Source organism: Hakea prostrata, chromosome 5, assembly GCF_041222555.1.
Source record: "Hakea prostrata isolate BN-2017 chromosome 5, UWA_Hpros_2, whole genome shotgun sequence".
Classification (NCBI taxonomy): domain Eukaryota; kingdom Viridiplantae; phylum Streptophyta; class Magnoliopsida; order Proteales; family Proteaceae; genus Hakea; species Hakea prostrata.
The window spans coordinates 18,974,925-18,989,104 of record NC_142604.1 but is presented as its reverse complement, the minus strand read 5'-3'; the positions used below and the strand labels follow the sequence as shown (position 1 = coordinate 18,989,104).

The window sequence follows — 14,180 nt, the reverse complement described above, 5'->3', positions numbered from 1 at the left end:
ATGTTACTTATTTTATTTTATTTTTTTGGTAGACATGTTACTTATTCACGTATAGGATGCTATTAGGTATATATCTTGTCTGATAAAACATGTATAGTTTAGCCAACAAAAGTTATCATATTTAATATTGAAGAAAGGTGAACCTTTTTGAGCCACTTGGACAAGGATAATATATACTCGCACCAACAATTCTCTCCTCGGGGTAATTAATAACTAACCTTGCTCTTTTCTCAATTATGAGTCTCTGACACGATTTTGTATCATGTCATCTGTGCCCCTTTTATACATAATCTATTTTTTTCGATATAAAAAAATCTCCAAAATTATTATGTAAACCAATTGAAGTGTAATCACACTCTGTTCCTTTAAAATTATTTTTCTAATTTAAATAAATAAAAATAAAAATAAACCATCCTGTAGGAGCAATGGAACCCTTATACTTAATTACCATGAATGAAAATCCATATCCTCATTATGCACATGGCTATGCAAAGGCCACCAAACTAGCGGCAACCATCCCTTGCCATGAAACTTTTGACAAAAAAATATAAATAAATAAAAGAATGACAAAAATTGAATGATATTGGACTATTCAAATGAGTTTTCACAAAAATAAAAACTAAATAAGTTATAAGGAAAGAAAAACCAAAGACGCCACGTTATGCTATTATTCCCATTCAGCTAGAATCAAGAACTCTCCTTTTCTTATTACATTCAAGTTTGTATTCCTTCTTTCTCTATTCATCATTTCTAGCTCTAATAAAGACAACAGGGAACACTCTTTGTTCTGAAACTGAGAGCCATCTCTTGCCGCTCTCCGTATTGATCCCAACCCTTCCACAGACCACATGGCATGACACACACACGTTGGGGCAGTAGGCAATTCTGTATATAGGGTTAACCTTGCTTATCCTCTCGATTCTAAACCAATTCCTTACTGTTGACTCCCCTGTGTGCCCTGGCTTCCCTCTGAGTGTCACATACCTTACACTAGAAGTCCTTGCTGATGACAACCACCACCAACTTGCAGCTTGCTCCCTCCTCTCTTTCACCTGCCACACTCTATTCTCAATTCCCGAGAAACGAATGTTTGTATCCATCGATTCCTGAACTATTCTCGTTGTCTCTCCTTCTGTGGATGGCAACCCCAATTCTAAGCGTTCTAAGGATGCTGGAGAGAAGATCACTGGAGTACCCATGTTCCTATCATAGGAGCTTTGTTGCACTATAGGGGTATGGGTGGTTTGGCTTTGACCGGTGGAGCTCTCTCTCCTACCCACCAAAAGACCTCCACCGGCACCTCCCCTTATAGCAGATACAATGTAGTATGGCATCCCTGCTTGGAGGTCATTGCCATCGGTATCTTGCCGGCATATTGAGGGCTTAGCTGCTGCTGGTGATGAGAGAAAGTAGCTATTGCCTGAACCGAGGCCAAAGACAAGAACCCCATAAGGAGGAGAGCTTTGCTCCACATGATGGATGATCGATTGCTGATGGTTATAAAAGGAAGGAAAGTGGTGTTTCTTAGAAAAGAAATTGTTCGAGTGGAATTTGAATATACAAGAAGTGAGATGGAATGGAAAGTTATGCTTAGGCCAATTTATAGGGTGCTGCAACTAACGGGTGCGATATAATTCCTCCAATTTGAGTGGATCAGGATGACACTTGTTGAAGACATGTTTACTATCCTTCTTTAAAAAAAAGTTATGTTTTACTAATATTATACTATGATCTAAAATACCAAGTCTCCGCCATTTTTTTATTTTTAATTATAATTCTTATTTTTTGTTGGGTAACTTAGTTGATTAATTTCCCTGACACCTTGGAGAAACTGTCCCTGAATATACATTTTCATGACCGCTCTAAAAACTGTTGCCGAATATACACACCTTCGCCTATGCTTCTAAAAGACCGTTGTCGAATATACACACCTTCCCAATGCTTTTAAGTGAATTCAAATGGAATCTGCAGCGTCAAACAGTGGATAGAGATCCAAAAACTGTTGGTTGCTTCTCTGCTATCGATCAGATGAAGTTGAATGAGAAGTCGTACTTGGAGGGGATGCCGAGAAGTCTTAGTTCACAGTCACAAAAAAGTGGTGGTTTTCAATCTTGGCATAGCTAGACTTTAGTTCCTTGGGGATTTGTATCATCGTTCCAAATATGAGAAAGTCCACAAACCAACTGCAGTCACTTGTGAACTCATCTGCATTTTTGCCGGCGTTCTCCAAGGCAAGATATATATGCACTGCAGTTTAGAGCTTGAAGCCTATTACCAATCTTGCCAGTGGTATTTGGTCGGAACCCAAACGTTATCAGCGCCATTGGTTGGTCCAAACATGGCCAATTCCTCGATCTTCTCCTCCCATCGATGGGAACTAAAATCTTGTGACATCAAAAAGCAAAGCAATTCTTTTCTCTTGCGGGATATAGCACCAATTATTCATGAATATTCTTCAATTCAATCACTTTTGCAAATTGCAGAATCAGAGCGTCAACAACTTGTTTGTTTATTTTAAGGTTCTAAAATGTGTTTTCCTCTTCTTCTTTGAAGGACTCTGTGGAGGATTATGAGATAAACGAACCCTTCCGAGGCAATAGGGCTATGGGTTCTCGGGTGGATGCAGTTAGCCTGAGGAAGAAGAAAGGGGTTAAGTTTATCATAAACATCCACACACAAGAACCAAAGAATTAACGTGGTTCAGCATTCATTGTGAAGAATACATCCACCGCAAGAAAACCCCAATCATCATATTTCTGGGATGAAGTTTCATTATCTTTATGTAGAAAAGAGTAAGAGTTCCATAAGAAGTTAAATTTCAATATAATTCCTCCTCTTTGCTAGTCTCCTTATGGAGTTGGGAGACTAGCAAGTTACATTTATAACACTCCCCCTCAAGATGGATCGAAGACATCATCTAAGGTCAATTTGCTAAATGCAACTTGAAACAATCCCTTTGACAAGGCTTTGGTGAAGACATCTGCAAGCTAATTTTCACTTCTTACATAAGGGGTTTCTAGAGTTCCATCCTGAACCTTCTCATGAAAAAAATGACAATCAACTTCAATGTGCTTAGTTTTTTCATGAAACATCGAATTAGAGGCAATGTGTGTAGCTGCTTGATTGTCTCAGAACAACTTCATGGGTTTTTAGAACTTCTCACCCCCAATTCTTGAAGTAGGACACCAATCTAGATTAATTCACTAGTTGCAAATGCCATTGCTGTGTACTTTTCTTTTGCACTAGAACGAGCAACAATATTTTATTTTTTACTTCTCCAAGAGACTAAATTTTCTCCTACGAATATGCAAAAGCCAATAATTGATCTTCAATCAATAGGATTGCCAGCCCAATCTGTATCGGCACATCCTTCAATGTTTGTGTGTCCATCTCTCTAGAGTCCCATTATTCTTGAATTTGGTTTTGTAGACCCAACGACATCCAATTGAATGTTTGCCACTTGGGAGTTGCACTATATCCCAAATTTTATTTTTATGAAGAGCTTCTAGTTCCTCATTCATAGCCTTCACCCATTTAGGTAAATTCTTAGCTTAAATAAAATTGGCTAGCTCCTTGTGGTCTTCAATGGCCGAAAGATATGCAAAATAGAGGGGAGATATGATCATAACTTATATGAGATTGAATTGGGAACTTAGCTGTATGATAAGTGGTAAACTCACGCAATCTCACTGAAGGCTGAGAGACCCTAGTAGATCTGCAAATTGGTAAGTGCACCATAGTTTCAACTGTATCATTTCCTACAATAGGAACATTTGTAGTTGCTTCACCATGTAGTTTTTTCAGTATATTTACTTACATCACCTATAACAGTGCAACCTTTAGTGGTGTCATTTCTTGAAATGGGTATTGTTGCCCATAACATTGTCTTCATTAGCATCGCCCCTTGCAGACATGTTGTCTGGTATATCTCGTAACGGGACAGGAACAAATTCACTCTAATCTTGCTCTTCTTAAGTTTGCTTCCTACTAGAAAAGAACATCTGAGTTTCATCAAAAGACACATCCCATGAAATAAAAAGTTTACCCGTAGATGGGTCAAAGAACTTGTAACCCTTTATAGTAAAAGAGCATCCCAAAAGCACACATTTGTGAGCATGGGGATCAAGTTCATCACCATCCTGGGCATGAACATAAACAATGCAACCAAAAACTCAAAGATGAGACGTCACGATGGGACGATCATATAGAACCTCTAAGGGTATCTTAAAGTTCAAAATTGTATTGGGGAGATGGTTGATTAAGTAATAACTTGTGCTGACAGCATCTGACCAATAAGTTTTGGGAAGATTCCCATGAAATACTAAAGATCGGGTCACCTCAAGTATATGTCTATTTTTGCGTTCAACAATCCAATTTTGTTGAGGAGTCCCTGCGCATGAAGTTTGATGTAAGATTCCTAAACTTTTGAAATATGATTGAAAGAGCCTATGGGTGTAATTTGTCTCATTATCTATTTGCAAAACTTTAATGCGAGTTTGATACTAAGTCAAAACCATCTGGCAAAAATTCCTGAAACATCTATAGCACTTCATTCTTGGAAGACAATAAATATAACCATGTAACCTGAGATTTATCATCAACAAATGAAACAAAATACCTGAATCCATCTCTAGAGTCTATAGGAGAATGTCAAACATCAAAATGCACTAGATCAAATAATGCATTTGAAATATGAGTACTATGTGGAAACGGTAATCTATGTTGCTTGGAGAAATGACAGGCATCACAAATAGTAGAATTAAAAGATAAACAAGGATTTAAATATTGTAAAATCTTATCAGAAGAGTGACCCATACGGCAATGCACGAGTTGAATTTTTTATGATTATTCATAAAGTCAAGGCGCTATTTGTAGAATCTAACATATAGAGTCCATTTTACAGTCTACCTTCACCAATCGTTGTCTTTGTTAAACTTTCTTAGAACACTACCTTGTCCTTTGAAAAGATCACATTACAATTTAAACTCTGAGTAATTTTACTAACTGATAAAAAATTTACAAACAATGATGGTACAAATAATGCATCAGTCTTGGATGAAAATAGATTCAATTTCCTTTGACTCTGAATTGGGACAATAGTACCATTAGCAATAGTAATAGGAGGATAAGATTGTAATTTATTAGTGCTCAAATCAGATTAAAGATGGGTAGATCGACACATATTGTTGATTGCATCCGAATGCATTATAAATAAATTCTAAAAAGTAGAGAGGCAAAGAGTAGTACGTACCAACTGAATGAAGCTTTGTAGTAAAGATATAACTTTTCCAAGAGAGTGTTGTATTGCCAAAGAACTTTCCGTGGGAAATTTAAAGAACCTGACCATTGGTTTCTGTACGAACCCACAATATCAAATACCAACAAAACAAAATCTCCTCGATTCGTTACTTCCACTGAGTCTGGAATGTCCAAAAACCTTAAGACCACCTAACCCCATACAAACATCTTCACACAAAATCCTATGGAAACAACTTGTACGATACCGATCCGATAATAAAAAAAATAATAATAAAAATCATCTTACCTCTTTTGTCTTTTCTCCAATCGATTTTTTTTTTAAGGATTCACCTCTTAGCTTTTGAACCTCTCAATCCCTTTTTACTTTTACTTTTTTTCAATCATCCAACGTAATCATTGCTTTTTCTATTTTTCTTTTCAATCACCAAGGTAATCATTGCAAGAATTAAAAAACTTCAAATAAAAGATTAAATAAACTTCTTTCTTCCACGAACGGATTGCTTACCTTGCTGCCGCCTCCTTTTTTTTTTCTTTAATTTTCTTCTAACCAAACATGTTCTTTTGGCTTTTGGAGTGCACTTTCATTCTGAAAGTTCAAGAACTAGGGTTCTTCTTCAGCAGCAAGTATCGTTGGGGGACCTTTTCCTCACACTAGATTTTGGTGTATTTCGGAAAGATTGAACTATAGATTTGGTGATCAAGAGCGATACCAGATTAATATGGAGATTCTTCTTGTACAATCTTAGACAGTGTAGCAGACTGATCTCTGTCTTTTGGTTTCTTCGATCAATTCCTGTTCCTGACACCTATTCTCTCCTTTCTAGTTCTTTACACACCTTCGGTAAGAACATTGCTCTGGTACCAGTTAAGTTTATCATAAACATTCATACACAAGAACCAAAGAATTAACATGTTTCGGCATTAATTGTGAAATCTACATCCACGGCAAGAAAACCACAATCAACATATTTCTGAGGTGAGGTTTCATTATCTTTAAATATAAAAGAGTAACAGTTCCACAATAAGTTAAATTATAATTAACTCCCCCTCTCTGTTAGTCTCCTTATGGAATTGGGAGACTAGCAAGTTACATTCATAACAAAGACAAATGCATGACGGGCCATCTATGACCACATCAATGAACTAGAGGGAGTTTATGTTTGCTTTGAGAGGTTGTTGTGATGCATCATCCCCTGTCGAAGGTCAGTTTCTTCGAGCTCTAGCAAAAAACCACCAGAAAAATCGACTTGATTGGATGGAAAACTCCCTAAGATAGTGTGAGTGGTTTTAGTTGAAAATGAAATCCAATTTTCAAGCTTCAATAGGGAAATCCTCCATTTTCTATCAACACAACAAATGACTTCAGTATTGTTTGGGTCAGCCATTATTGTGGCGGGAATTGCTTTAATTATTTATTTATTTCCCCTTTCGTTTCCAAATCTATCTATTACAAAACTAGTGGCTTACTTGCAAGTAGCCTTCATCGAGCGCCAGATGTTGTTCGTTGGTATTCAATGGCAAAGTTAATCTTGATGGAGATGGAAGTGACGGTGGTAGAATAGTAGAGAATAAAATAATGATTAAAAAAGATAAATTTAGGATTAAAGGGTATTTTAGTCATAACACAATGTATAATCACATTGAGGGGCATTTTGGTCCCTCCAAGTTTGAAATTTGAATATTGGCTAGGACCCACACGTTATATATTACACTAAGGGGACCCAACATTAGTTTATGATCTACTAAGAGGATCCACACATAAAATACTCCATAAAGAATCCATCAAGGTGAGTGGTTTGCGTGATTTTGCCTTGTCTGAAGCTCTTCATGTATTAATTAGATATAATTGTGAATCTGGTATAGTTTTCATCCATAACCTTCCTCGGTCATCTTATCCAACTAAATGTGGCCAGTTAAAAGTAAATCTAACAACATTAGTGCAAGTATAGGATGAACTAATTCAACATTTTTAAGAAATTTATCATCTCGTGTTGGCCATGTTGGCCAATACATTTTGGTGCACTCCTATACATGCTCTTTGAGGGGGGGGGGAGTTTGTCTATGAATAACTGTCAACTAATATCATATCATATCATTAGATACTTCAAACCTTGGTTCTAAGAAAATCCTACTTTTTCCTTTTTTTTTATTTTTATTTGGAGGGGGGATGAAAGAAAGAAATATATAAAACACTGAAATACAAAGTTAATAGACCAAACCATACCACCCAAAGAAGTTGATGGTATCAAGGCATTTTAACAAAGTTAATAGACCCAAACATACCACACATTGATAAACACATAGATATCAACTTAGTTGTTAAAATGCCTAAAGAAGTAACAAATAAACTCTTCTAAATTATTGTGAAAAAAGACAATAAACATCCAATGACCCAAAACATGATGTAGACTCTTATAGACTTACATATAACAACAAGGTGAAAATGTAAAGAAACAATCAAACAATCACTCAAGGCAACCCAAAGGCAACTACTCTTCCAACTCTATCACTGGTCTAGTAACTACTACTCAGACCGAGACCGCACCACCCACACATCACAAGGAGGGCACAAGTCAATCACCAGACACATCCAGGTCACCTTAGAGTAGACACCAACTAGGATAAAAAAAAAAAAAAAAAAAGTAAACCCCATAAGACTCAATAACTACATTGATCCCATAAGAACACATTAATGAAACACTAGATGGGAGGGAACAAATTCCAATCACCACCTATGTTGATGCCTAGGACACAATGCACACAAGCTCTAAAGTCCAACTATCAGCATGACCTAACCTAGCATGCAACATTGGTGCAAACCAACCCATTAGACAAGTAACATAAACCCAAGACACCTTAAAGGTAAGTACTCCCACCCAAACTATACAAGTTGACAAAACCACACCCCTGAAACATATGTGAACCTCAACAACCAGTGAGAATATCCCTTGACAACACCTATGTCAATACCAACACTATCTAGGATAAAAATGGAGATCAAAACCTCTCTAAAAACCAAGGATACACATAATTCCATACAAAGTAAAATAGGAACCATCATGTGTGTGCAATCAACTGTGCTATAACCAACCTCACACATGTCAACACCACCCATTACCTCTCCAACATTCCAAACCTTAGTCAAACAAGTACACCAATGCTCAAACATTGGTTGCCCACTCTAGTGCTATGTTCGGATCCCTAGAGATGCAGGAATGAATTGTAAGCTTCCAGGGACGAATGTACAGGTCCCCTGCTCCACTCAATCCCTTTTTGATGCAACATCATAAAGAAGATCGTGCCTCTTCTTCAACAGGTTAATGCCGTCTTGGGTCAACTCTGCCACGTCAATCAGGGCCTTTCCATTTATCTTCTGGAGGATTTTTAATAGACCTTTGGGGGCCTGTGAGGGAGCCTTGGGGGTCAGGTTGGCGGGTTCGGGCTCTTTTCTCTTCTTCAAAATCACCCTATCTTCGGCAGCTTCAAGTCCCTCAAAGGCCATGGCCTTTATTGCATTGGGGTTGTATTTTGGAGCCACTACATAATGAAAAATAATGAGAGTTAGTAAAATGGAAGACCAACATCAAAGTAAAAATTAAACAGATGATCGAGAGCTCACTGAGCGCTTAACCCCTTTCCCCCTTTTGAGCACAGCTTCGTACTCCAGGGCGTGTCCATGGATCTCCTAACGCGCTTGAATGGACTTTATCGTTTGAACGGCTCTGTCCTCATCAGAAGATAAAGGAAGAGGACGATTCACCTCGGTGTATGAGTCCTGATGGTTCCAAGTGTTGTAATGTGAGGAATTGCTCCTCTAAAAATATTTTATTCACAAGACCCCAATAGGGTATTTATAGTTACAACTTAGTTAAGTCCTATATTAAGTAGGAAAAGGAAATATAGAAATAAAACTCTAGACTTATGAGGAAACATAATCATATTCTAATTAGGAAACCTCAATCCATCTTTTCAACACCAATTGATCGGGAAGTTGAAATCTTTAGGAGGCGCTCTGCATAATAGAAACGATGGCGCCTCCCTTTATGGTTAGAGGGGCAAGTATTGTCGGCGACGATACTGCCTGACCATCCCAGTTCACTTCTGTGGTGTTTGGGAAAAAAAGACCCAACCAGGTGGATTAGATTTGCTGAGATAGTAGAAATGTGAAAAAAAGAGGCAGAGAAGGGGCAATACCTAAATCGAAGCAGAGGCCTATGAAGCCAACCATGTGGCACCAGCTGTTCGGTAGAAGCGTCTTGAGGCATAACTCCAAGTGGTTAAGAATAGCATTGAATAATGGAGAGAAAAAAAAAAAAAAAAAAGAAACCTAACCTCACTCTTCAGGGTGCTGGTGTAGATTGATAGAGTTAACCCTTTCATTGGGGTTAGGGGCCCCAAGGAAATAGCTGAAAAGAAGGGAGTAGCTATTCAAATTGTTATCGAGTTCAGCAAGACGAACATGAGAAACAAAGAAACTTGGACCCTGAGATGGCCTTTTTGATAGTCGGGAGCTACCAACATCAGCTTTGAAGAAGCTTTTTTCTTTCGGGAAGTAGGAGGTGAGGTAGCAACTTCACCCTCCATTGGGTTTCCTGTCTGCTCTCTATAGGTAGATTTGGTAGAAGGACCAAACCAATGGTCACTAACCCTAACATTTTTTGTCTCTAGACAGCTCTACAAAGGTAAAAGGGCTAGGTTGATTAGCTAAATCATCACCCTTGACCATTTGGTCTATAGAATCATCCTCATATATTCTCCCACTAGCCATTATCAAGAAAGAAATAAAAATAAAAATAGATAAAAGGAAAAAAAGGGAGAAAGGAATGACCTCAGGTAGGAAGGAACAATTGGGAAATCCCTAAACTACAAGGAATTCAAACCTAGTAGAAAATGAAAAAACAAAAAGGAGAAGAGAAAAATAAGCCAATGAAGGAAAGATGAAGTTTTTAAAGGAAGAAGCACTTACTTGTTTGAGAAATTTGAGTAAGAGTCTTGAAGCTTGTAGGTTGAAGACGAAAGCATAAGCTCACTAACACTCTAGAAAGTAATTTGCAAAATGGCCAAGTGGGAAACGAAATGAAGGCAAAGGGGGGTTTAAATAAACCAGAGATGGATTTGGATGAACATGATCAATTCCGATAGACGATCGAGAATAGGAGACGGTTCGACACCAGGAATCCAGTGAACGAGATTAACCAAGGATCAACGACCGAAAAAAGGTGATGGTTCGGGAAAAGAATGCCATGATGGCTTTTTGTATTGAATGAGTGCGGCTCCAGAGGAGATAACGTTTCTGACAATAAATGTGACGTTTGGAGGACATTCAGGAAATTTGGAATCGTTTAATCTTCCCTTTATGATGCCCATGGCTCAATAAGCCTGGGGGGCTCGTGATAAGTAAAAAATTATAGCCAACCAGGTCTAACCACGGATGGTGCAATCACCCCGTTAGGGACCGATTCTAGAAGTAAACCTAGAGGTGCCTTGTGCACGAAGGAACTCGACAGTTATAGGAAGAAACGTGATCCCGCCAAGTTTAGGATACTCAATCGTGCTCCTTATGGAAACCCCAACTAACTCAGATTGAGGGAGAAAAACCCTACAATGGACGGCTATAGATGGGAATTGTGAATTGATCCAACGGACGGCAATGAGAGTAAACCCTAAATAAATCAAAGTATAACACAAAGAAATGGTAATAGAAACGTTTTTCCTCCATTAAATCTTTCAATTAAGCTTTGCAACTGGTTAGAGTTCATTGATGGTGCACTTATTGACTTAACTATCAAAGGTGGCTTCCTGACTGTTGAGTTCTCCCACATCTGACGTTCGTGTTGTAGGAATTTAAAGGCCTCTGGTGGCTAGACAATTTTCAGATGCATCACATTGGTTCCTTCTTTTTCTTACTTACATAAAATAACTGTAATATCTAAATAAAAGAGCAACAAAAATTGAATGATATTGGACTACTCAAATGAGTTTTAACAAAAATAAAAACTAAATAAGTTAAAAGGAAACAAAAACCAAAGACGCCACGTTATGCTATTATTCCCGTTCAGCTAGAATCAAGAACTCTCCTTTTCTTATTCCATTCAAGTTTGTATTTCTTCTTTCTCTATTCATCATTTCTAGCTCTAATGAAGACAACAGGGAACACTCTGTGTTCTGAAACTGAGAGCCATCTCTTGCCGCTCTCCGTAATGATCCCAACCCTTCCACAGACCACATGGCATGACTCACACACGTTGGGGCAGTAGGCAATTCTGTATATAGGGTTAACCTTGCTTATCCTCTCGATTCTAAACCAATTCCTCACTGTTGACTCCCCTGGGTGCCCTGGCTTCCCTCTGAGTGTCACATACCTTACACTAGAAGTCCTTGCTGATGACAACCCCCACCAACTTGCAGCTTGCTCCCTCCTCTCTTGCACCTGCCACACTCTATTCTCAATTCCTGAGAAACGAATGTTTGTATCCATCGATACCTGCACTATTCTCGTTGTCTCTCTTTCTGTGGAAGGCAACTCCAATTCTAGGCGTTCTGAGGATGCTGGAGAGAAGATCACTGGAGTACCCATGTTCGTATCATAGGAGCTTTGTTGCACTATAGGGGTATGGGTGGTTTGGCTTTGACCGGTGGAGCTCTCTCTCCTACCCACCAAAAGACCTCCACCAGTACCTCCCCTTATAGCAGATACAATGTAGTATGGCGTCCCTGCTTGGAGGTCATTGCCATCGGTATCTTGGACAGCATATTGAGGGCCTAGCTGCTGGTGGTGATGAGAGAAAGTAGCGATTGCCTGAACTGAGGCCAAAGACAAGAACCCCATAAGGAGGAGAGCTTTGCTCCACATGATGGATGATCGATTGTAGATGGTTATAAGAGGATGGAAAGAGGTGTTTCTTAGAAAAGAAATTGTTCGAGTGGAATTTGAATATACAAGAAGTGAGATGGAAAGGAAGGTTATGCTTAGGCCAATTTATAGGGTGCTGCGACTAACGGGTGTGATATAATTCCTCCATTTTGAGTGGATCGGGGTGACACTTGTTGAAGACATGTTTACTATCTTTCTTTAAAAAAACATTAAGTTTTACTAATAATATACTATGATCTAAATTACCAAGTCTCCGCCATTTTTTTTTTGTTAACTATAATTCTTATTTTTTTTGGGTAACTTAGTTGATTATTTTCCTTGCCCCCTTGGAGCAACTGTTCTGAATATACATTTTTCCTGACAGCTCTAAAAATTGTTGCCGAATATACACACCTTCACCGATACTTCTAAAAGACCGTTACCGAATATACACACCTTCCCCAATGCTTTTAAGTGAATTCAAATGGAATCTACAGCATCAAACAGTGGATAGAGATCCAGAAGCTGTTGGTTGCTTCTCTGCTTTCAATCAGATGAAGTTGAATGAGAAGTCGTATTTGGAGGGGATGCCGAAAAGTCTTAGTTCACAGTCACAACAAAGTGGTGGTTTTCAATCTTGGCATAGCTAGATTGTGGTTCCTTCTGGATTTGTATAGTCGTTTCCAAATACGAGAAAGCCCATAAAGCAACTGTGAACTCATCCGCATTGCCACGGTGTCTTGCAAGGCAAGATATGCACTGCGGTTCATAGCTTGAACAGTGGTATTTGGTCGGAACCCGACCAAATCACTTCAGCCTTTAAGACTCAAACGTTATCAGTGCCATTGGTTGGTTCGAACATGGTCAATTCCTCGATCTTCTCCTCTTCAAAAAGCAAAACAAAGCAATTCTTTTCTTTTGTGGATGTTAAGGATACACAATTAGCATATAGTTAGTTTTATACTTAGACCTACAATTACTTCTTACATTGTATAAACTTCTATAAATACTCTCTGTACAATACTTCTTAATATCAATTGAAATACATCTCACTTACTACATGGTATCAGGTTCTATTTCGAGCGTTTGCCCTAATGTTTCCTGCGATGGCTTCCTCTAGGGTTGCGATGGCTTTTGTTCTTTCTTCTTCTCTCATCTCCATCAACGTTGCTGCCACCTTACCTCTCAAGCTTTCTTCTTCTAATTTCTTGCTCAAGAAGGCGCAGTTCACTCCGTTACTTCGTGGGTATGATCTCTACGGCTATTTGGATGGATCTCTACCAAGACCATCATCTGATTCTTACCTTATTTCTAAAGATGAGGCTTCCTCTATTTCATCTGTGACTCTTTGGGATTGCCAAAATCAACTGATCCTGAGTTTGCTTGTGGCCTCGGTCTCTGAAAGATATTGTTGCAGCAATGACATCTCACGAAGCTTGGGCGAAACTCCATCGCATGTTTGCATTTGGCTCAAGAAGTCAAATCTTGGAGCTTGAGAATCAGCTATTTTAGATACAAAAGGGTTCTATGCCTATCAGTGATTATATTGTTGAAATTCTTGGAATCGCCAATACCCTTGTTGTTGCTCGTATGCCGATTTCAGATGAGGATCCTGTGTTGATTACTCTGCGAGGACTTGGAGATGAGTATCAAGATTTTGGTACTTTTGTTTTACTTTGTGCTAAACAGGTCTCTTTTGATGATCTTCAAGGGTTGCTCCTTGCTCAAGAAGTTTGAATGAAAGCTTCTGCTTTTGCCTCTGTGAATCCCATTCTTAGTGCTAATGTTACTGTTCAAAATAAACTGGTTCATCACGAGCTCCGCAAGATTCTTATCAAGGTCGTTTCAATAATCAAAGGCCATGGAATCGAAAGTATTTTGGAGGTAGAGGTGGCTACAATTCTGGTAATTGTTCTCGAAATCGAAACCTAGTTGTTAATTCAATGAATCGTATGAGTAATGGTTATGCAAGTATGTCTAGTCAATTTTCTACCTCCCTTTATGAATGAACCAAGAGTAATCTGTCAATTGTGTCACACTAAGGGTCATGTGTGTGCTCAATGCCCTC

At 38.5% G+C, this 14,180-nt stretch overlaps 2 protein-coding genes and 1 pseudogene across 2 annotated transcripts; 1 reads left to right on the top strand and 2 right to left on the bottom strand.

The window, feature by feature from the left end:
• Positions 1 to 737: 737 nt before the first annotated feature.
• LOC149015616 (kunitz trypsin inhibitor 5-like) lies at positions 738 to 1,474 on the bottom strand (annotated as a pseudogene).
• Positions 1,475 to 11,374: 9,900 nt separating this feature from the next.
• Positions 11,375 to 12,112, bottom strand: LOC149015615 (kunitz trypsin inhibitor 5-like). The gene has a single exon (XM_089157305.1). It carries the CDS (start codon positions 12,110 to 12,112, stop codon positions 11,375 to 11,377), a length of 738 nt encoding a protein of 245 aa, XP_089013431.1.
• A 1,106-nt stretch (positions 12,113 to 13,218) lies between these two features.
• On the top strand, positions 13,219 to 13,849 carry LOC149015614 (uncharacterized). Its single transcript, XM_089156563.1, has 2 exons — positions 13,219 to 13,506; positions 13,625 to 13,849. The coding sequence occupies exons 1-2, from the start codon at positions 13,219 to 13,221 to the stop codon at positions 13,847 to 13,849; spliced, it is 513 nt and encodes a 170-aa protein (XP_089012689.1).
• The last annotated feature ends 331 nt before the right edge of the window (positions 13,850 to 14,180 follow it).